This window comes from Chinchilla lanigera, unplaced genomic scaffold (genome assembly GCF_000276665.1).
Source record: "Chinchilla lanigera isolate Chin_1 unplaced genomic scaffold, ChiLan1.0 scaffold00041, whole genome shotgun sequence".
Taxonomy (NCBI): Eukaryota; Metazoa; Chordata; class Mammalia; order Rodentia; family Chinchillidae; genus Chinchilla; species Chinchilla lanigera.
The window spans coordinates 12,844,017-12,866,762 of NW_004955442.1; the positions used below are offsets into that span (position 1 = coordinate 12,844,017).

Consider the following 22,746-nt stretch of genomic DNA (forward strand, 5'->3'; position numbering starts at 1 on the left):
ATGGCCAGACTCACAGTGTCATAGTCTATCACTTGAGGGTCCCCATAAGGATACAGAGTTGACAGGTTGTATGACTTGAGTTTGAGGCTGGGGTCATTTCGGGGGCCATCGCCCCAGTCCTGGTGGGAGGCCAAGGGGTTGAAGCTCTCCTCTGGGATGCTGAGATCCTGGAACCGCAGCTGGTGATGTTCCCTGGTCAGGGAGGAGTGTCAGCAGCTGCCTGTAGACTCTCTGCCTCAAAGGAATCCCAGATCCCCAGGCCTGGCCAATATCCCAGCAAATTTCAAGTGCTCAGGGTGTAGGTGGCCCAATTGCCCACAAGGCCTGGGCCCCAGTGGGTGGATACCAACATGCACAGTTGGGGGAAAGGAATCAAAGAACACCTGCCTTCCCCAGACCTGACCACACCTGGAATCCTGGTCTGAGCCACCAAGCACATGCTCTAGATCTCCTGAGCTCAGCACGGGCCCCTAAGTCCCTCCCCTTTGCATGACTGTGATTAACACTTAGCTGTTTACCCACCAACCCTGGCCCATGTTCCATGGGTGCTGGGTACTGGAAAGGATGTCAAGAGGTTAGGGCTGGAGTTGGGACCCAGGGAACCAGCTAAGTAGGAGAAACCTGCAAGTTTGGATGTCAGCTCTGCCACTTATTAGCCATGACTTTGGGCAGGTCACATAGGCTCTAAGCCTCAGTTTCTTCAACTGTGAAATGGAATGACCATGGAATTTTCCTTGGAAAACTGCAAGGACTCAGGAAGGTCAAGTTCTTGGCATTGTGCCTACCAGGCCACAAAAAGGAGTCCCAGTGGAGACCTGACCATTACTTTTCCATCAGGAAACAGGCATACTAATCCTGGCTTACAAACGGTTGTAAGGTTAATGAGAATCCCTCTTATTGGGAGCGCTTAATAGTTCTTGGCCCACAATAGATACCCAATTCGTGGTCAGCTCTTGTGGTTCTCTGCCACCCTAGCACACCTCCCAGAAGTGCTCCCTTGCAGACAGTGGCCAATGCCTGGGACTGGGGTGGGCAGTGCTTGGCTCCTGGCACTGGAGGATATGTTGGCTCCTGGCCCTCACCTCATCTGCTGGCGCTGTAGGTACTCATAGCTGTTGGCACTGGCTGGCCGCAGCCTGGACAACAGGTGGGCTCTGCGGATGGTGATCAGCTGTCTGTGGAGGACAGGAGGAGACCAGGGCCATGGGAGGTGCAGTGTCCAGCAGAGGGCTCCAGCTCCCACATCCTCTGGGAAGCCTTCCCAGCAGGAGGAAGTATAGACATGGTGATGCCCACCCACAAATGTGGCCTTCTCTCCAACGTGGAACCACAGTGTGAGGGCTTGAGGAGCTCTGATAATCATAGCAAGACCAAAAAACAAAAACAAACAAACAAAAAAACCCAACCAAACAAAACCCACAACCATTCCAATGTAAAAGTAAAAATCAAAGCAGTGAAATCCTAGAAACAGGTTGTAGATTGGTGGCTGCCAGGGCTGCACACAGGGAGGGTGGGAAGACACTCCTTAATGGGGTTTCCTCTAGGGGGATGAAAGTGCTGTGGCACTGAGACAGTGGTGGTTGCACAGCCTTGTGAATGAACTAAGTGCCACCAAACTGTCCCCTTAAAAATGGCTAAATTTATGTCATGGGTATTTTGCTTCCATAAGGAAATAAAAATGAAGAAAACCACACATCCCTCTGCATCTCCAAGTGGTGGTAAACACATGTGCAAAAAGTTCAGGTGTACACGTGTGTAAAAGTCCATCCAACCATGCAACAGTCAGCAGTGTACATTCTTTACACATAGTAAGCCTTAATAAATTTTTTCAGTAAAACATATTGATTGTTAACATTTCACAAAGCATGGAAAAACACACAAAGAATAATCACTATAACAATGTTACACAGATTTTGATACATGTTCTTTTGGTATTTTTCTATGTCTATGTAATTTTTTTTGAGACAGCGTCTCACTATGTAGTTAGGCTTGAACTTACTATATAGACCAGGCTGGTCTTGAACTGATGGTGATTCTCCTGCCTCAGGCTCTTGAATCTCCTGCCTGGGATTACAGGCATGTGCCACCACATCTGGCTACCATGTTTATATAGTTTTTAAAACAAAAACCAGATAACCACACACATACTACTTTGTACTGTCATTTAATTTATTCTAAACATTTTTCTGATCATTAAATATTTTTCCACAGCTCTGATATCTAATACAGGAGCTGCTGGCCACATGTGGCTGTTTCAATTTACACTGAAATTAACTAAAATAAGTGAAATTTAAAATTCAGTTTCCCGTGGGGCTGGGGATTTAGCTCAGCGGCAAAAGCGCCTGCCTGGCAAGCGCAAGGTCGTGAGTTCGGTTCCCGGTACCGGAGAAAAACCAAAAAAAAAATAAAATAATAAATAAAATAAAATAAAATTCAGTTTCCCAAATGCATTAGCCATATTTCAAGTGCTCAGCAGCCACAGGTCCCCAGTACCTCCTGCGCTGGACCACACAGCTACCGCCACATCATGGCAGGACTTCCTATTGGACAGCATTCTTATATAACTCGGTTTCTTCTGCCTGATGTGAATGAACTGTAACTCAGGTACCACATGCATTGTTTCCAACTTTTTTACTACTGTACATAATTCAGGAAGTAGGTAGCTGTGATTTGAAAGTAAATCCTGGTTGAAGCTCTATAGCTCCTTCATGAATGTGAACTGGCAGCAATCAGGAAGGAGTGTCAGAGTTACTGTCTAACCCAGCACTTCCACTCTAGGTTTACACCCAAAAGAACTGAAAGTGGGTGGTTTAATACATGTGCACAAATGTTCATAGCTGCACTAGGTACGATAATTAAAAGGTAGAAACAATCCAAATTTCCATCAACCAATCAGCTCTCTATTCACACAGTAGAATATTTAGCCATAGAAAGGATTCATGCCACAGCACAAAGGAACCAAATAAATATGCTAAATGGAAGAAGCCAGATTTAAAAGGCCACATATTGTATGATTCCATTCCAGGAAACATTCAGAAAAGGCAAATCCGTAGAAAACGCAGATTCCTGGCTGCCAAGGGCGGGAAGGGGGCTGGCAATGCGGAGTGACTGCTAATGGGCTGAGATTTCCTTCTACGGAGACTAAATAGGGCTCTGGAATTAAACGGAGGCAACACTTGCAGAACACTGTAAATGTATTTAAAAACACCACCAAATTGTTCACTTTAAAACAGTTCTCGCATGCGAAATGAATTTCCTCTCAATAAATTTAAAGTATGATCAGACTTTTATCCAAATAAGTGCAGAAAAGGTACAATAACGGCCTGCTTTCCCCACAAGGATTCCTTCTGGGTGTTTTGTTTTGTTTGACTTATGCCTGGTACACAGCCCTAGACAGGGTCGGTGATAGAAAAAAAGACAGTGCTCCCCCTCATCTGCGCTCGCCCTCCGAGTGGGACGGAAAGCGGGGTCTGAACAGTGACGCGTAAGACTGCGCACGACGACTGTGGAACAGGGCCCACACAGGTGGGCGCACTCGACAGCTGCACGGCGGCGCCCGTGGGCGCCCTGACCCCTTGGTCCGCAGAACCGCGCTAGCCCCCTGGCGGTACTCACGGGCCAGTCATGAGCTCCACCCGCCGGTCGCAGGAGATGCACTTCACTCGCTGGAACAGCTGCCTGAAAGAGGAGGCAGCCAGCAATCAGCGGGGGCGGGGGCGGGTGCCGGAGGGGGCTGCAGACGCTCTGGGTTCAGCTCTGCGGACCCTGTTGTCCCATCCGTTTCCCTCCCCACCCCATACCATGCCTTCCCCGGATGGTGCACGCCTGTAATCCCAGCACTCTGGGAAGCTGAAGCAGGAGGATAGTAAATTTGAGCCCAGCCTGGGCAATTTAACGGACTAGTGAGCCATGTTTCAAAATTTAAAAAGGGCTAGGATGTAGCTCAGTGGAAGGCCCTAGAATCAATCCCCAGATGCAGCAGTGAAGGAAAGAAAACACAAAAGGGAAGCCAAGGGGAAGGGGAAGAGGAGGGAAGTGGGGTAGGAAGGGGAAGGATAAAGGCGAAGAGGCTGTCCTTCTCCCTTCCGGGCTAGAGTGAGTGTGAGTTGGGGTCGGGGCGTCTGCCTGAGTGGGTGGGGGTCAAGAACCCTGCCTCAGGCCCTGGGTTTGCCCAGGCCCCGTGTGGCCTACACATCCCTTCCCTCCGTGGGCCTCACTTTCCTCTTCTACTGTTAGAAGGCTGCTCCGCCTCTGGGCCCCTCTGCCCTCTCAGTCCCACCCCTGCCCCTGGCCCCATGTCTGTGGTCACCTCCTGAAGCCTGCAGCACGATCTGGGTCGAGTCGGAAGCCCTCTATCATCAGCTTTTTGACTGCTTGCCAGATGTCCGCCACTTCTTTCTTCAGAGCATCCAGGTCAGTGGGGGCCAGCTGTCAAAAGCCAGAAGGAAGAAAAGACAGTCTAGTCCAGTAACTCATACTGTAAAGTTACAAAGATAATAGGAGGATGAAACAAAGACAGTGAGGTAGTCTTGGAAAGGAAAAATAACCCAGTTTGGATTAAGGCTCATGCCCTTGTGAATGTTATTGGTAGAGGGAGCTGCAAAGTGAGTTTCCCAGCAGCAAAAGCAAAAAAAACAGTATCTGCTTTTACATCCAACTAAATCCAGAAGCCTGAGCAACATCGTTCCCAATGGACCCCCAAGCACCCTACACACATTCAACAGGTGTTATGGCGAGTATGTATGTAAAGTGAACAATTCAATTGCTTTCAGTACACTCGCAGTTATATAACATCACAGTTAGTTTTAGAACATTTGCATCCCTCTCAGAGAAGCCCCATATCCCCCATTTTCCCAAATCCCCAGCTCCTGGAAACCACTAATCAAGTTTCTGCCTCCATGGATTTTCCTATTCATATTTTTCATATAAATAATACCACACAGTATGTGGCCTCCTTCACTTAGCACACTACCTTCAATGCGGTAGTGTGCGTCAGTACTTCACACAACATGTAAACTAAGGAATAGAATGGCTGAATTCTATTTCATCATACGTTTGTTTCTGTTTTTGTTTTGTTTTTTGAGACAAGGTCTCCCTATGTAGTTCAGGCTGGCCTTGAACTCACTATATACCCCAGGCTGGCCTCAAACTTGTAGTGATCTTCCTGCCTCAGCCTCCCAAGTGCTGGGATTACAGGCATGCGCCACCATGCCTGGTTTTTTTCTTTTTTTTTTTTTTTCTGTTGTTGTTGGTTGTTTTGAGCCAGGGTCTTACTATATAGTTCAGGCTGGCCTTGAACTCACTATGGAGTCCTTCTGCAATCCTCCTGCCTCAGCCTCTCAAGTGCTGGAATTACAGGCATGCACTATCATCCCCAGCCGGATCAATAGATTCTTTCTTGCTGTCCTGGGCCCTTGCTCTCAGGGATGTCACCACCCAAGTGACCTGCAGAAAGAGTTCTTGTGGACTGAACTGAAGTTACGAGGATGCCTTCTTTTTTCTAAAATTGTGGATTGAACCCAGGGCTTCACACATGCTAAGCAAGCACTTTACCACTGTGACACATCCTTGGCCCTTTTAAAACATTTTTTAAAATTTTGAGACAAGGTCTCTTTAAGTTTCGCAAGCTAACCTTAAACTTGCAATCCTCCTGCCTCAGTCTCCTGAGTAGCTAAGATTATAGACATGCACTACCAGGCATGGGTGAGGGTACCATCTTTGAGGTGGCCCTTCTTGCCCCAGTCAGGCCAGAAGACAGAGCCCCAGATGATACCTTTGCTGTGACCTCATAAGAGACCTTGAGCCACCCAGCTCAGCTGCTCCCAAATTACTGCGTCTGGAATCAGCATTTGCTGTTTGCAGCTGCTAAGTTCTGGGGTAATTTGTCATGCAGCACAAGATAACTTACACAGGGCTACGTACCTTAGCACTCATGTCCTTCCTGAGCTGCTTTACAGACTTCTTCCAGTCATCCTCATGGGTCGAGACCTTCAAGAGCATGCCCTGAATCATGCCGTTCAGCTCCGTCACCACCGTCTCCAGGTCAGCCCTGCTGGCCTTGCTTGCCAGGGCACTCTTGTCGGCTTTCTAGAGAGAGGGGTTGAGGCTCAGGGCTGCTGGGGTGTGAGCAAGAGCAAGCTGGCAGACATCCGATCCTTTGGGTCATTTTTTCTAGTTAGGGACACTGATGTCTAGCCATGGTGTAAGTTCAACCTTCCGGTCAACACTGATTCAAAAACAACTGTGGTATCTAAGCTTAGGTTTTCCTAAGACAGAGGAGCTGGTGCCTGATTTTTAAGTTCCCTTAACAGAACACTGCTGAAAACAGGAGTGGACAAGACAAACGTCGAGAACCTCTCCTCTCTTTCTGTATGCAGAAAGGCTATTATGGGAGTCTGCCCCGTGATTCCACTTCCCTGGTTGGTAGGGCTGGGGCTCAGGGCTGGGGCTCAGGTTGGTACGGCTGGGGCTCAGCCATCCTGGACCATGAGGCACAGGCCCCTCAGTTCACTTACTTCTTTCAGCTCCTGCTCCATGGTGATTTTATTCACCTTGCTCTGCTCCAGCGATTTGATTTGAGCCTGGAGAATCTAAGCACAGAAGAAACAAAAGCATGCATCCATCCTCACGGCCTTAAGGAGCGTCTGCTGCCCGCCTCCACCCTGGTCCCGTGCGAGCAGGGGACTGCAGGAAGCTGGGCGGAACGCAGGTGGGTACACTCGAAGGCTCTGGCTCCCAGGCTCCAGGGACCCAGAGCGGAAGGGAAGGAGCGTGAGTCCTGGGACAAGCGGTCGCCTTGGGAGTGACATGGGAACTTCCCGCTCCAGGAGGCAGACCCAGAGGAAGCCCAAACCAGGGGTGAAGACTTGGCTCCCCAGATCTTCAGGCCAGTTTACCCCATCTCATCTGACATGAGGTCCCCGTGAGAACTGTAGTCCGTCACTAAGTGAACGCTGCCATACGCTGCGCACTGTGCCCAAGCGTCGGGGCACACACTCGTGCCCCCTCCTCGTGACTCCACAAAGATGCAACTCCCGCACCAGTGCTGCCTTCCCGCCACTCACCAGAGCTCCAGGGAGAGAAACAGCAGCTGACCTACTTGGGGAGGTCCCCCCGCATCCCCAGAGGACGCGGACACTTTTCCTTCAAAGCTGAACAGGCCTCTGCATCTCCCTCCATATCTCCTCTCTCATCCTTAGAAACAGAACGCCCAGTGTTTTCACAGATGATTCAGCTGCCCAGAAGCAAGACTACATCTTACAACCTCTCTTATATCTCAGTGTGACCACTGGGGTATAAATGTAAGTGGGTAGATATCTTTAACCTTCATCCTCTACCCTCTCTGCTGCTGGTCTGGATGTAGAAGTTAATGACTGGAGCACCATCAGCCATCCTGGACCATGAGTGACTTTATGAACAGAAGTCATAGAGGAAAACAAGAAAAACAGAGCTTGCATTTCCCGCCAGCTCTGCACTGACTATCTAAATGTCTTGACTGTGAAAGAGAAATACACATACCTTGCTTAAGTCAGTTACTTGGGGGGCTTTATGTTATTCAAAGTTGAACCTAATTGTAATTAATGCAAAGTCCCATCACATTTACCTTGCCCCCACCCCCCAGGTTCCCAAGGTCTAAAATGAGCGGCAAAGGTGTGGGGGCACGTTCTGGTTTGACCTCAAGTCCCGCTGCTTCCTCCAACTCAAGCTGGCTCTGTGTTATCAGGCTCAGCATCAGTGCTTACACCCCCACTTCACTCTTGCTGGGCACTGTCAACTACTGTGGTTAAAATCTAGACGTAAAGGGGTCAGTCGGTGAGACTGTCTAACTTTCACTGCCAGCAACTGCTGCATTCTGGTTGAATAGTGGCTTCTCCAAAATTCATGTCCACCCAGAACCTCAGCAATAAAGTTTTTATCAGATGTAACTAGTGAAGTTAATAGGAGGTCATTCTGGAACAGAGCAGTCCCTGAACCCAGTAACTGTTGCCTTCTAAGGTGGCCAGGAAGGGACAGGGATGTGCAGAGAGAAGAGGCCACGTGGGCGCAGGGGCAGAGGCTGGCACAATGCACTGACACACCGAGGAGCACACGCAGCCACCAGAAAACTCCAGCAAGCGTCCACCCCGAGTCTTCAGCAAAAGCGTGGCCCTGCTTTCAGATGTGCAGGCTCCAGAACTGAGAGGGAACAAACAAACTTCTATTTTTTCCAAGACAACCAGTTTGTGGTGAGTTATCAGAGTAGGCACTGGAAACTGATAAACCCAATAAATGGTAGAACTGGGATTCAAATCCAAATGTAGCTGCACTATGTGGTAAGAAAATTTTTAAAAATACAAGTAAGAAAAATATAGACTGAGAAGACTTACATTTGTTTCCAAGGCAGGGGATGTAGCTCTACAAGTGGTCGAGTATTTGCCTAGCACATTAGCGGAGTGCCCTGGGCTCCCACCCCAACACACCAAAAAAAACCAAAAAAATTACATACAGACACGTTTGCGGGGCTGGGGATTTAGCTCAGTGGCACAGCGCCTGCCTGGCAAGCACAAGGTCATGAGTTCGATTCCCGGTACCGGAAAACAAGAACAAAAACAGACACGTTTGCTACTATTTGTAGGGAAAAGAGAAAGAATACATGTAAGTTTATATGCAAGAATATATGCACATATATAAAGATATGTGAGAATATATGCATATAGAAGGTCTCCAAAAGAAATCACATAATAATAGAAGCATTGGTTTCTTCTAGGGCAGCTAGGGAAAGGAGTTGAGGAGAAACTTCTCATTTGTCTATGCTTTTCAATCTTATGATAAACAGCTGGACATGAGGTGCATAACTGTAATCCCAGCACTAGGGAGGCTGAGGCAGGAGGATTGTTGGGAATCTGAGGCCAGCTTGGACTATATAGTGAGTTCAAGGCCACCCTGGGCTACATAGTAAGACTCAGTCTCAAAGAAAGAAAGAAAAGAAAGAAAGAGAGGGGAGGAGGGAGGGAAGGAGGGAGGGAAGAAGAAAGGAGGGAAGGAAGGAAGGAAGGAAAAGAGAAAGAAAAAGAAAAGGAAAGAAATAATAATGTAGAACTAGTATAAGAATAAGCAGACCAATAGGACAGAAAGACCATTGGTGGCGTTCTAAGTTAGCAGAATTTAGCAGATAACTGTGGCAGGAGGATGAAGGATCCATAAATGATAACAGGACAACCATTTGAAATACAAAAAACACTACTGAGTCCAGTAGTAACCTCAAGCTTTCAGCGAGCCTGCAGTCAATTCGCCAGCTGTGACCAGTTGTCTGACAGCTTGCCTGGGATCTGTAATCTCAGCACTGAGATCTGTAATCTCAGCACTCAGGAGGCTGAGGGCAGGAGGATCACCAAAAGTTCAAGGCCATCCTGAACTACATAGTGAGAAAAAAAAAAAAAAAGAGCAACAAAGAGACTTACACGGTACATCTAGTGACAAGTGCAGGATGGAGCAAGATATCACAAGTATGTCTCAGGGTTTTTCCTCTCTACCGCACCTCTGCAATGTACAACTCAATAGGTGTGTTATGTCACTGTCCAGGAAGGCATATGTGATATCCATGCCAGTCCACCTCTCAAACACATCACACACTGTACCAGTTGCCCTCAAGATCTGCTGTGGTAGAGGTGTTCATGGGCAACTTTGTGCCCAGTGCTTCTGGTGAAGTCTGCATCTTAGATTTCCTTGTTGTTAATCAGTAACCAACTATTTTTTGTACTGAGGATGGAGCACAGGGCCTCATTTCTAAATATACAGGGTTTCTTCTAGTTCTCTTTTTGTAATTATTTATAAATTAACTGTACTGTGGTCAAAGAATGTGGTTTCTATGGTATGCCAAATTGTTAAAATTTGTTGAGACTTGCTTTGCGCCCTAGTTTGTGATCATTTTTCATAACTTTCGTGTATGTGCTTTAAAAAAGGCTATTCTGCAGTATTGCAGATGCACTCATCAGACCAAATTTGTTCACTGTTAATTTTGGGATGTTTTTTCTGCTTGATTTATCTATTATTGAAAGACATATGTTAAAATCTCTGACTCCAATGGTTGATTGATCTGTCTCTTGGATTTCTCTCTCTTGTTTCTTTGTTTTGTTTTGTTTTTTTTCGGTACCGGGAATCGAACTCATGACCTCATGCTTGCTAGGCAGGCGCTGTGCCCCTGAGCTAAATCCCCAGCCCTGTTTCTTTATTTTCCTTTCCTTTTCTTTCTTTTTTTTAGACAGGTTCTTGCTATGTAGTTCAGCCTGACCTTCAACTCACTATATAGTCCAGGCTGGCCTTGAACACATAGCAATCCTCCTGCCTCAGCCTTCCAAGTTCTGAGTTCACAGGCTTATACCTGGCTCCTTTACTTTTTTTCTTTTCTTTGTAGTACTGTGGATTGAATTTAGGGCCTTCACACTGAGCTATATACTGAGCTGTAAGTTTGTTACAGATGGTTGTTTGTTTGAGACAGGGTCTTCCTAAGTCACTAAATTGTCTACGCTGGGCTCAAACTTGCAATCCTCCTGCCTCACCCTTTCAGAGTGCTGGTCTTGTCTCTTGTCAAGACTCTGTCATTTTTCTTATATAAAATAAACTATTTTCTTTATGGTTTAAAGTAATTTTCTTTTTTTTCCCCCGATATCGGAAATCAAACTCATGACCTCACGCTTGCCAGGCAGATGCTGTGCTGCTGAGCTAAATCCCCAGCCCTAAAGCAATTTTCATTGGCCTTTGTGTTAACTGCAGTTAAGACATCCTAACTCATATAGCATCAGTGTGGCCTGACTTTGGACAGTGTTCACTGCTGTGCTGAAACTGTATTAATTATCTAGCTGGGTAGCAAATTACCCCAACCAAGTGGCTCAAAATAACTTTTTTGTTTTGTTTTTCTCTGGTACCGGGAACCGAACTCACAACCTTGCGCTTGCCAGGCAGGCACTTTGCCACTGAGCTAAATCCCCAACCGAGTGGCTCAAAATAACTATTGTCTCAAACTGTTTCTGTTCTCCAAGGACTCAGGGGCGGCTTAGCTAGGTGGCTCTGGGTCAAGCTTTCAGCGAGCCTGCAGTCAATTGCAGGGGTAACAGTCAGTGTGGGCTCCTGGTGAGAGGACCCTATTTCCCTGCCACACATGTCTCCACAGAGCTTCTTGACTCTCCTCCAAATACTGTGTCTCATTCCCAGGGTGAGTGATCCAAGAGGGAGGAGAACAGGGGCTGCAGGATCTTCCATGGCTCTGCTTCTGAGTTCACACCCCATTACTTCTGCAAGATTCCTATGGTTATACAAGTCAGTCCATTCAGTGTGGGAGGGTACACACTTTCAAGGGCTCTGATACATCCTTAAGCAGCTGGACTACTGAGCAGCTGTTCTTTTCTGGCAGTGATGGACAATAGCAGAAAAAAGGTGCCATCTGTTCCCCTGGGACAGACAGAAATTTCTCCAGCACTGGAGAGCTGCTTCAGTCAGCTTTCTTGTCACTGACTCAGCCAAGGGGCAGGAATGAATGCTTTGTTCAAGTCTGTAGTGTGATAGGGATGACTTGTAGCCAGTTCTCCAACTAACATCAAAAGCAACATCAGCAACTGCCTACTGGTTGTGCACCTTCACAGACAAGACCCACCTCACAGGCACTCACTAGTTTGCAGGGGAGGACTGGAGCAGAGGGCAGTAGACAGGGACAGGGTGAGACATGTGTCTCACCTTGATTCTTGTACAGAGAAATACACCCTCAGAAGTGTGTGCAACTCTAGAAATGGAGATAAGCCCAGTTCACACCCCCATCGCATGCCCAGGGGATGTCCAAAGCCCTCCTCAGGGTTTAGGGGAATTTTGTGGTTCTATGGTCACCGGGGCTCCAGTGTCCCTCGCTACATTTGTAGCTTCTGATTTTCACTATCTGGGTACAGACCCACCCAAAGACCAACCCCAAAGCAAACACAAATCCAGGTGGTTGTGTGCAAAAGGACTGTGCCCCATAGGGCAGAAGCCTTAATATTGTGGGTAAGACATTCCTAGTAGTGATTGAGCCCAAAGCCCCACATATGCTAGACAAGCACTCTACCACTGAGCTGCACCCCACTCCTTTTTATTTATTTTTTATTTTATTTTGAGGCAGGAACATTCTAAGTTGCCCAGGCTGGTCTAGAACTTACAATCCTCCTGCCTCAGCTTCCTGAATAACTACAATTACAAGCATGTGAACATTCCTACTCTTAAAAAAAAAAAAAGTCTAGAGGCAACCACTGATCTAATTTCTAGCTCCAAAACTCAGATTTGCCTGCTCTTGGACTTGATATAAATCGTATTTGCCACTGTCTGCCTGGTTTCCTCTGCTCAATGTAACTTTTTGTGTGCGTTTATGTTGGGGTATTGGGGATGGAACCTAGGGTCATGTTCATGTGAGGCAAATGCTCCACTACTGAGATAAAGCCCTAGCTTAAATTTTTTTTTAAATTTTGAGACACAGTCTCACTCAGTTGCCCAAACTAGACTTGAACTGAAAATCCTCCTGCCTCAGCCTCCTGAATAGGTAAAATTACAGACGTGCGCCACTGCCTCCAGCTTCACAATAATGTTTTTGAGATTCAGTCACAGTGTTGTACACATTGATTGTTCACTTCTGTTGGTTTCTCAGTAATGTTTCATTGTATGGATGTGCCATAGTTTTTTCATCTATTTTTCTGTTGATGGACATTTGGTTAGTTCCTAGTGTTTTGGTTATTGTGAATGCTGCTGCTATGGACATTTGTATACAAGTCCTGGAACACCCGGAACTTTCATTTCTTTTGAGTAAATACATAGGGAAGGAATCTCTGGATCACAAAGTTAGTATGTAGTTCACTTACGAAAACTACCAAACTGTTTGTAAAGTAATGGGCTATTTTTTCACTTGTACCAACAATGAATAAGAGTTCCAGTTGCTCCATGTCTTTGTCAACATTTATTGTTCGTGAATTTTGCTTTATCCATTCTTGTGAATATGACATAGTAATTTCACTTTTTTTGAGACTGGGTGTTGCCCAAGCTGGACTTGAACTCAAGATCCTCCTGACTCTGTCTCCTGAGTACTTGGGATTACAGACATACACTGCCACACTTGGCTTTATTATGGTTTTAAAGCCAGTCCTTTGTCAGATATACTGTGAATATTTTCCCTTAGTCCTATGGTATTGCATTTCTTTTATTTCCCCCTACTCTTTCTCTTCCTCCTCTTCCTCCTCTTCCCCCAACTCTCTCTATAGGGGATTGAACTCAGGGCCTCATACATGCTAGGCAAGCACTCTGCCAATGACCTATACTCCAACCCATGTATTTTTATTCTTTTAATAGTATCTTCCTAAGACTCTCTCAACATTTTACTATGTAAACTTTCAAATGCACAGAAAAACTGAAATAGCTATACAGTGAATGTTCATCTTTGCTTATTACAGTTAACATTTCCCTGTATTTGCCTTGTTTTTTTTTGTTTGTTTGTTTTGTTTTGTTTTGTTTTTTGGTACCGGGAATCGAACTCAGGACCTTGCGCTTGCCAGGCAAGCACTTGTGCCACTGAGCTATATCCCCGGCCCATTGCCTTGTTATACGTCTATTTTCTATCTTTTTCTCCATCTCCTGATCCTTTAAAAAATGCATTTTAGTGTGTATTTGACACTAGTAAAGTTCACCTTAAATATTTAGCATGCACCATTAACTAGAGCTCAATATTTGTGTCCTAAGAAATCTCACCTAACCCAAGTTTACAAAGACGCTCTTCTGTGTTCCTCTAGAAGCATTATAGTTTTAGCACTAACATTTATGTTTGTCTCCATCTTTAGTAATCTTAGGTATGGACTGCAGTAGAACTCAAGGTTCATTCTTTTTTATATGGATATCTACCTGCTCTGAGCCAGCACTCTCTTAGTAACTTGTGCTCCGGCTATAAGGTCTCATCTTTCTACTCCGAGTGGTTTATAAAGGTCTTTCCTCTACAAAAACAACCTCTCCACACATTCCAGCAGAGGACAGTCATAATGAAGCACACATTGTATAATCCTATTTATGTGAGCTCAAAACAGGCAACATTAATCTAGGGTGAGAGAAGACAGAACAGTGACAAAACAGAATATCACCTCTGCACAGTGATATTTCCTGGAAAAGGGAAAAAAAAAAAAGTGGTTTGTTGTTGTTGTTGTTGTTGTTGTTTTGAGACAGGGTCTCACTATGTGTGGCTCTGAACTCACTGTGTAGCCCAGGCTGGCCTTGAACTTGTGCCAATCCTCCTGGCTCAGCCTCCCAAGTGCTGGGATTATGGGTGTGAGCCACCGTGGTTGAATTTTTTTTTTAATTTTCTAAGGCAATGGAACTGTCTCATCTTGATTGGATGGTGGTCATATGAATACAAGTAGGTAAGAATTAACTGAGCTCTTATATTTCAGCTGTAGGTGTTTATTGCTTGTAAATCATAGTTCAGCTGAAAGCAAACAGATCCTGCCACCACCCCACACACAAACTGAAGGACCTGCCTGGTGTCTGTGCTGTTAGTGGCTGTATTACCAGTCTCTAGAGAGTGACTGCTGCAGAGTGAATACTTAGTAACATTGCTAAATGGGTGGATGGGTAACTGGGAGGATTTCTTGCAACACCTGTTATGTTCCTCACATTTCCACATAGACACCAAGGTAAGACAACAGCAGTGGTACTTTGTCACGGATCCAGATGCTTCTGCAGAACCACAGCCACCTTTGGGGCTCTACTAGAGATCAGAGTGCTCATCTTGCAGCATACGTTCATTCAACTCATTTAATGAATATTTAATGAATTATGTTTGTGTACAAAGCCCCTTTTCAAGTTCTTTCAGGATTTTTTTCTTTTCTGAGGTACCGGAGATTGAACTTGTTCTAGTGAAGCACTCTACCACCAAGTTACATCCACAGCCCTTTCAAAGCTTAGTTTTCATTTTGCAACAGGGTCTTACTAAGTTGCCCAGGCTGGACTCAAACTTGTGATCCTCCTGCTTCAACCTCCCAGAGTGCTGAGATTATAGGTATGTGCCGCCATGCCTGGTAGGGTTAACTTTTACAAGCAATTCAATCTTGTTATTTGCCAGCACTGGGATTTTTGTTATTGTTGTTGTTTTTGAGACAGGATCTCACTATGTAGTCCAGCTGGCCTTAAACTCACAATGATCCTCCTGCTTCGGCCTCAAGTGCTGGGATTACAGGCATGTGCCACCATGTTGGGCCAGCACTGGAATTAAACCCTCGGCCTTCACACTGAGCTGCATCTCCAGACTTAAGTTTTTTATTTAGAGACAGGGTCTCAGTGTGGCTAAGGCTAGGCTCCAACTTGAGATTTTTCTGCCTCAACCTCCCAGAGTACTTGGATTATATGCATGTGCCACTGTGCCTGACTGTACTTGAGATGCTTTATAGTAACAATTATTTGGAGGTAGAGCCCTGACTTGGGAGGGGACAGTGTGGATCCTGATTGATGATGCCCACAAGGTCTGAGCATACCGCCCTGTGTATCCCCCATCCCCATATGCGCCCCCCCCCGCCAAAGAAAGCAAACTGTTCCCCCCATGCCCACCACATAGCCTACAAATTGGTTCTTCCTTTAAGAGTTTGCTTCCCTTTAAAATTACCCTGTGTGTCCCAGCCTGATTACACTGTATGACCTCAAGAGGGAGGAAAATGCCACAGGCTTGCCTCAGTCCTCTCCTTTTGCCTTCACGTCTGGATACATCCTGCCAACAGCCATTTGATCTGGGATCAGAACCCACCACGCACTCAGGTGTGGGTGCGCACCTTGACTCCAGCTACTCATGAGGCTGAGGCTGAAGGATTACAAATTTGAGGTCAACCTGGACAATATAGCAAGACCAACCATAAAAGAACCTATGGTAAAAAGCTTAGTTCTGCTTATCTCTGTGCGTTGAGGAAAGGTCATTCCCTTCCTCATGGGACCACTCTTGATCCTCTCCCCAGAAGTCTGGAACCCCTCTGGGACAAGATACAGATTGGACTAGGTAGGTCCTGAGGATTCCTCTAGCCAAGTCAGTAGATGTTTCAGGACCTCTGGTCCACGGAGGAGGTATCTGGTTGCGTGGGTCCTGGGTAGGTGCTCTGCATCCACTTTCACATTTATCATACAAGCAGCTCTGCAGCTCTAGACAGCCCTGCAGGGCTCAGAAGTCAGGGAAGGGCCCTCTTCCCTCAAATGAGGCTGTTTAGGGCAAATGTTATAAACATAACTGATAGTACAAAAAAAATCTTCTTATTTATCCATCGGTTCATTCAGCAAATGTTCTGAGCACTTGCTCTGCCCTTTCTAGGGTTGGGTGATGCAGAAGCCACCAGGTGGACATTGTCTAGCTGCCTTCCCCTTTTGTTTTAATTGTGATACTGGGGATTGAACCCAGGGCCTTCATACTGAACTACATCCCCAGCCCTTTTTTATTTTGAGACAGGGTCTTGCTAAGTCACTAAGTTGCCCGGGTTGGGCTCAAAATTTCAATTCTGACTCAGCATCCAAGAATGCTTGGATTGTCCAGCCCCTTTTGTGTATGTGTAGAACTTGCTTTTAATTGAAGTGTAATTTACACAAAGGAAAGCATCCTCTGGTTCCCCAACTGTCAGTGAAACCCCCACCCCATTCTGGAAGCCTTTGCAGAGGGTCTGCAGTCCTGACAAAGAGCCTCCCGCCTTCCTGCCCCCTCCCAACCCCCAGGGCTGCAAACCTTTAAGTCATCCATGCGAGTCTGGATCTTCTCCACCGCCCTGTCCAGCACTATGTAGCGATTCTTCATTGCTTCTAACTGGGTGCCCCAAACTCTCTCAAGTTCTTCCTCCTACAGGGAAAGGACACAGTCACCTGAGGCCTCCGCTTCTGAGGCTGGCATGGTTAGAGGGGCCTAAGGTGCAGAAGAAGGTGCCAGACTTGTGCACTCCAACCCACCACCTTAACAGCTACTAGAGACGCCCATTAGAGGGAATCACACAGTCACCCACCCTCCGGGGCTCTGTGCCAGCCCCATCTTTCTCAGCCTGCCCGGCTCACTTCCCTCGTCTTCCTCTCGGCTACAGGATACATGCTGTCTCCACAGGGTTGTGGGGTATGGGGGTCAGCCCCCTGCAAGCCATCGTCTTCTCAAAAACTCCTCTCTGCCAAGGACACTGACCTTTAGCCTGGATTTCTCAAGGTTGTTCATCTTTCCCTCCAATTGGTCCACCGCCATTCCAAGCCTGGAGGCACCTGCCATGTCAACTGAAAGCAAAGAGGGGAGTGGATGTCAGGCAGGGATGAAGAAAGAATGGCTAGCCCTCCAGCCACCAACAGGATGCAGCTAATTCAGCACTGTCCCACAGAAATACAGAGCCTGAGGGCCTTGGAGGTAATGTTAGATTTCCTAGTAGCCATATTTTTAAAAATCTTTTTTTTTTTTTTGGTACTGGGAATTGAACTCTGGATCTTGCGCTTGCCAGGCAGGTGCTTGTACCATTGAGCTATATCCCCGGCCCTAAAAGCTTTTTTAAAAATATGTGGAATTAATTTTCATAAGATATTTTCCTTAACCCAATATACCCCAAGTAGTATCACTTTAACATATAATTTTTTAAAATGTTTGGTACTGGAGATTGAACCAAGTTCCTCCTATGTGTTATGTCAACATTCTGCCAGTGAGCTTCACCCTCTAAAATGAATGAAAAGTTGTATTCTTATTTTTGAAGTAAGTTTCCCATGTCTGGTGTGCACTTCATATGTAGGCCACATCTGAATTTGGACTGACCACACTTCAGTGCTCGACATCACACACAGCTTGTGGTGACCCTGTCAGACAGCAGAGGCCTAAGGAAGTTCCTCCAGAACTTGCTATACAACACCAAGAAATGACCTTGAGCAAAAACTGTGAAGCATATTATTTTAATGTGTGTGTGTGTGTGAGAGAGAGAGAGAGAGAGGAGAAAGAGAGAGAGAGATTGGGAATTCAATTCAGGCTCTTCACATGCTAGACAAGCACTCTACTACTAAGCTACACCCCAGCCCTAAAGTATCTTAGTTATAAAAGTCTCTGAAGTGTATTATCCCTCCTCAAGATTGAAAGTGGGTATATTTAGCAAAGGAAAGGGAGGAGGTAACTTTTTTAAAAAGTGACCTATATCAATTGTAGCTGAACAGCTGGCAAGGCAAAAAAAACCCGTATAAATAACACAACCAAGAATGTAAGAAAAACTGTAGCCAAAGCAAGGTTTAAACCCTGTCTTGTTTTCTTAATAAAAACTAGCAGCTAGTCAGACATAGAATTTAGGCTGTTATTGCTTCATATTTTAAATTTAAATTTACTATTATCCTAATTATAGCTATATCTGTATTTAAGGATATTAACATGGTTGTTCATTTTTAGTTCAGGCTGGCTGTGAATTCACTGTGTAGCCCAGGCTGGCGAGGCAATCCTCCTGTGTAGTTCAGGCTGGCCTTGAATTCATTATGTAGCTGAGGCTCGCGATTCTTCTGCTTCAGCCTCCTGAGTGCTGAGATTACAGGTGTGCACCACCACACCCAGCTTTTTAGCTATGTGTTTCATTCTTTTTTTCTCCCCTAGATTTGTGGAATAGCACTGCCTACCAGGAGAAGGCATACTAGGTTTGTGACTTTGGTGAATTCAGCTATTGTAATTCTCAGAGAACTAAAAACCAACATGATGACTCAAAAGAGTATAAGACAGTGGATCTCAAAGCGGGTTCATAGCCTGAGCATCATCATCGCCTGGGATCAGGTTAGAAATGTAAATCTTTGGGGCTGGGAGTGCAGCTCAGTGGTAGAGTTCTTGCCTAGCATGTGTGAAACCTTGGGTTCAATCCCCAGAACTGAAAAGGGAAAAAAAAGATAAATGGAAATTCTTGGGACCTGCTCAGATCAACTGAGTCAGAGCTGTGGGAGTGGAACCCAGCCATCTGGAACCCAGCTGTCTGCCCATTAGAGCCCTCCAAAGGACACTGAGTTGGCACGAGGTTGAGGATGGATCATCTTTTTCTTTCTGTTTCATTTCATTTCGTTTTGTTTTGTTTTATGAGTACTAGAGTCTCACTATGTGGTTCAGGCTGGCTTTGCATTCCCTATGTAGCCCAGGCTGGCCTCTCACCCAAGGCAGTCCTCCTGGTTTAGCCTCCCGGGTGCTGGGATCACAGGCATGTGTCACCATGCCCAGACTGCTCTCCATTTGTAAGGTGTGAGTGCCCACCATGAGCTGGCCGACAGGAGGGAACTGTGGTCTCTCAGGAGGTGTATTTGTGCCTTGTACTTGCTTGTAATTACAAGCTGACCTGTTTGGATTTTGCTCAGTGGTCACACTCTGGCCAAATCACACTTACCAACATGCTGTATAAGACTATTTTATGAGCAACCGAAGAGGAATTTTCTTTTTCTTTTTCCTTTGGTATTAGGACTGAATCCAGATCCTTGTGCATGGCATGCACTATATTACTGAGCTATATCCTCAGCTATTTTCATTTCAGTTTGAGACAAGTTCTCTCTCAGGTGTCCAGGCTGGCCTCAAACTTGCAATCCTCTTGCCTCAGCCTCCTCCTGAGCAGCTGGCATTATAAGTATGTGCCACTGCACCTATCTTGAAAAGGAGTTTTCAAGAGTAATTTTCACAGGAAATTTTCCTCCTTAAGTGCCAACTTCAGATCTTTTCCTAAGATAAGATCTCACTGTACATTCACAGTGAAATAGACAAGTGCTGGGCATGGTAGCACATGCCTGTAATCGCAGCAACTCAGGAGGCTGAGGCAGAAGGACACCAAATTTGAGGCTGGCCTAGCCAATTTAGCAAGATCCTGTCTCAAAGGGGAAAAAAAAATGGTTGGGATGCAGCTCAGCACACCATGGACTAGACTCAATCCCTAGTACTTCTACCACAATTTTTTAAAAAGGAAGAATAAACGAGTAAGAAGCTAGTGTTTAAACCAAAGGAATGAATGAATGTCAATTTTGTTGGCAGAGCCAAACAAAAAAGGCAAGCTGCACGGTGGGCCGAAGTCCCCTGCTGCCTTTCCCACTTACCCAGATAATTGAAGCGCTGCATCAAATCAGATGACAGCTGGGCGAACTCCTCTTTCAGGTTGTCGTGTCTCATGGGCATCTGGGCTATGTGGCTCATGGAGCACTTGACGGCTTTCTTCTTGTCTTCAGGGCTGACGGCCTGGGTGGCAGCCAGCATCCCCTGGGACAGCGCTGACTCGCGAATGCCAAGGTCCAGGGTGTGCGGGGGAGAGAATGTTTCGTACTCTGTCACCAAGTCTTCCTGCTTCTCACCAGAGGTTGTGAAGTCTAGAGCTCCACGTGAAGACCCTGCCCCTAGGACATCTGCAAAGACCCCTAAGGGCCCGGATGCTGCTGTAGTGGTTGCCTCAGTAGCCATTTTGGTGGCAGGGGTGTCCTCTAGCGCCTTTGCAGCGGCCCTGGCTGTCCGGGCTGCTGAGGTGGCGGCAGCTGCGTAGGCGGCGGCAGCAGCAGTGGCAGTAGCAACCGCGTTTTTCAGCCGATTCAGGGCAGACTTGGGGCCCTTGGGCCGTACTTCCAGGGCCCTGTCCCTGGGGATCCAATCCTTGGGGATTCCATCAGGGGAGGCCCTCTCTTTGGGTGCCCCATCCTTGGGGGATCCTTCCTGAATGTGTTTCACATACTGGGCATAATATTTTTCCCCCTTTTCTTCGATCATGGGGAGCTGGTGGGCCTCTCCCTTGAAAAACTGAAAAGGCTGCAGTGAAGAAGGCCATGCTGATCCGAACTCCTGAGCTGAGGGTGGCGCCCTGGAGGGCTGGGGCTGAAAGGACTGCAGGGCGCCGGATGGACTTGTGCTAGGCTGCAATAAACCTTTGGGCCAGAAAGGCAAAGCGCCAGTCCCAGGTCCAAAGGTAACCAAAGGTGCTGGTGTGAACCCAGGCATCACAGGGGGCCCTAGTGTAGCCATGGACTGGGACTCCGGTCCCGGTGCAGTTGCAGGTCCAGCGGCAGGCCCAGGTCCAGCGGCAGGCTCAGGTCCAGCGGCAGGCTCAGGTCCAGAGGCAGGCCCAGGCCCAGCGGCAGGCCCAGGCCCAGCGATGAGGGTCTGAGGCTGGCCTGGCCCATTGGCACTGCCAAATGGAAGTGCCTGGCCAGATTCCTGGTCTGGTAGGGGTACCTGGACATCAGAGTGCCAGGCAGCTTGTAGGAGCCTGGGACCCTGGACAGGCTCAACAACATGGGTGTGACCAACCTCTTCCAGGTTCTGGGTCTGCGCAATGGCAGCCTGTGGGAGTGGCTCTGTGGTCTGCCACGCGTTGGACAGCTCCAGCTCCAGCGGAGCAGCCCCCTGAGGAGGAAGGGCCTGATGAGGCTGGCCAGCTCCCCACGTGCTTGACCCGGCTCCTCCTCCTTTACTCACTGGGGTGAACATGGCCTCGTGGAGGCCACTCCAGAGCACCACATCCTCCGTGCTGGGGATGGCATGGACCTTTTTTTGGAGAGACATCTGTGGAGTGGGGTGGAGAACAGGGGATGCGATGCTCTCAGGGGCTCATCACCCTCAGCACATTCACCAAAAAACCTTTCCAGACCATGGTCTTCTGCCCTCCTCAGCCCGCCCCAGACCCCAGGGAGGGAGGACAGGGTCAGGGACCCCTACCATTTCACGCTTTAGTACAATCATCTGCCGGTTCTGAGTTTTCAGGTCTTCAGAGAAGAGATCCAGTCTTTCCGGGTGTACCTATCACACGGCCCGAGTCTGTGAGCTGGGTGCACAGGCGCTGGTCCCAGCCCTGCTGCCTCCCATAAGGCTAGATGGCTAAGAGCTTGAGAAAGAAGAACAGTTTCCCATGGAAGAAAGGGGTGAAAGGGGCTCCAATCACAAATAAGATGAGGAAGCTGGCTGAAATCATTCAAGGGATTTCTGTACTGCAGAATTTCTCAGAACCTTGAGAAAAAGTGCATTAAGAATCCCCAAAATGTGGACCATGGAGGCACTGTTTCTCAATCAGATTTGTCCACGGGGTCCCTTCCAGTGTTTCACGGCACTGTTTCATGACAGTGTCCTTTCTACTTCAGTTCAGACCAAGACTGAAGTTCAAATGCACGCACTGAGCTATGAATCCAGAGTGAAACACTAAAATCACATGATTTGGGGCAACTGGCTGCACCTCAGCCACCATGCTGACCTGGGAGTATGAAGACCTGGCTGCTGACTCTGGCTCTGACTCACCAGTTGTGGACTGGGGGCAGCTGCCTCAGGCCTCAAGGATTCTGTGTCCTTACACGTCATGGTAGGGCGCAGGGACATGCTTAGAGGGACAGCTGGGGCTACAGAAAAAGCTAGTATATGTTTCTGCGCCAGGTTTATCCCACTTTTCAGTGTGGATAGAGCACTGTACAAGAAAGAAAAGGTGTTCTCTTTCTGCTAAGTTGGTGGAATGTCAGCCCGGAACTGTCGGGACTTGAGAAGTATTTGCCTGAGGATGAAGCCATCACTGAGATGTGCCAATGATGTGTAAGCACCTAGATCTAGCTGTACCTGAAGGCATCCTTGGACTTTTAGTAAATGAGACAATACATTCTATTATTTTTCCTAAACTAAGATGAACTGGGTTTCTGCTACTTAGAACTGATGACCTAAAACAATGGCACAAGAAGCTTGGAAGAGCTGCAGAAAGCTCCACAAAACAGGCCAAGTGGCTAAGTCAGGTTAGCCCCTTCTCCTTTACTCATGGCTGCAGTTTTTTT

General features: G+C 47.1%; 1 protein-coding gene across 4 annotated transcripts in view; it reads right to left on the reverse strand.

The window, feature by feature from the left end:
* LOC102009323 (chromosome unknown open reading frame, human C16orf96) overlaps nucleotides 1-22,746 on the reverse strand; it is a 44,647-nt gene that overhangs the window by 9,355 nt on the left and 12,546 nt on the right. For 2 of the 4 annotated variants that reach the window (XM_005391288.2, XM_005391289.2), the window contains exons 3-12: nucleotides 21,656-21,736; nucleotides 20,053-21,502; nucleotides 17,168-17,253; nucleotides 16,727-16,837; nucleotides 6,516-6,590; nucleotides 5,923-6,087; nucleotides 4,310-4,428; nucleotides 3,616-3,678; nucleotides 1,083-1,175; nucleotides 15-192 (exon numbers count right to left, since the gene is read on the reverse strand). In XM_005391288.2, the coding sequence (XP_005391345.1) occupies nucleotides 15-192; nucleotides 1,083-1,175; nucleotides 3,616-3,678; nucleotides 4,310-4,428; nucleotides 5,923-6,087; nucleotides 6,516-6,590; nucleotides 16,727-16,837; nucleotides 17,168-17,253; nucleotides 20,053-21,502; nucleotides 21,656-21,736 (2,421 nt within the window). Of the gene's footprint in view, nucleotides 1-14; nucleotides 193-1,082; nucleotides 1,176-2,385; nucleotides 3,154-3,615; nucleotides 3,679-4,309; nucleotides 4,429-5,922; nucleotides 6,088-6,515; nucleotides 6,591-16,726; nucleotides 16,838-17,167; nucleotides 17,254-20,052; nucleotides 21,503-21,655; nucleotides 21,737-22,746 lie in introns of those variants that run through there. The other 2 variants (XM_013517721.1, XM_013517722.1) reach the window with 2 other exon arrangements.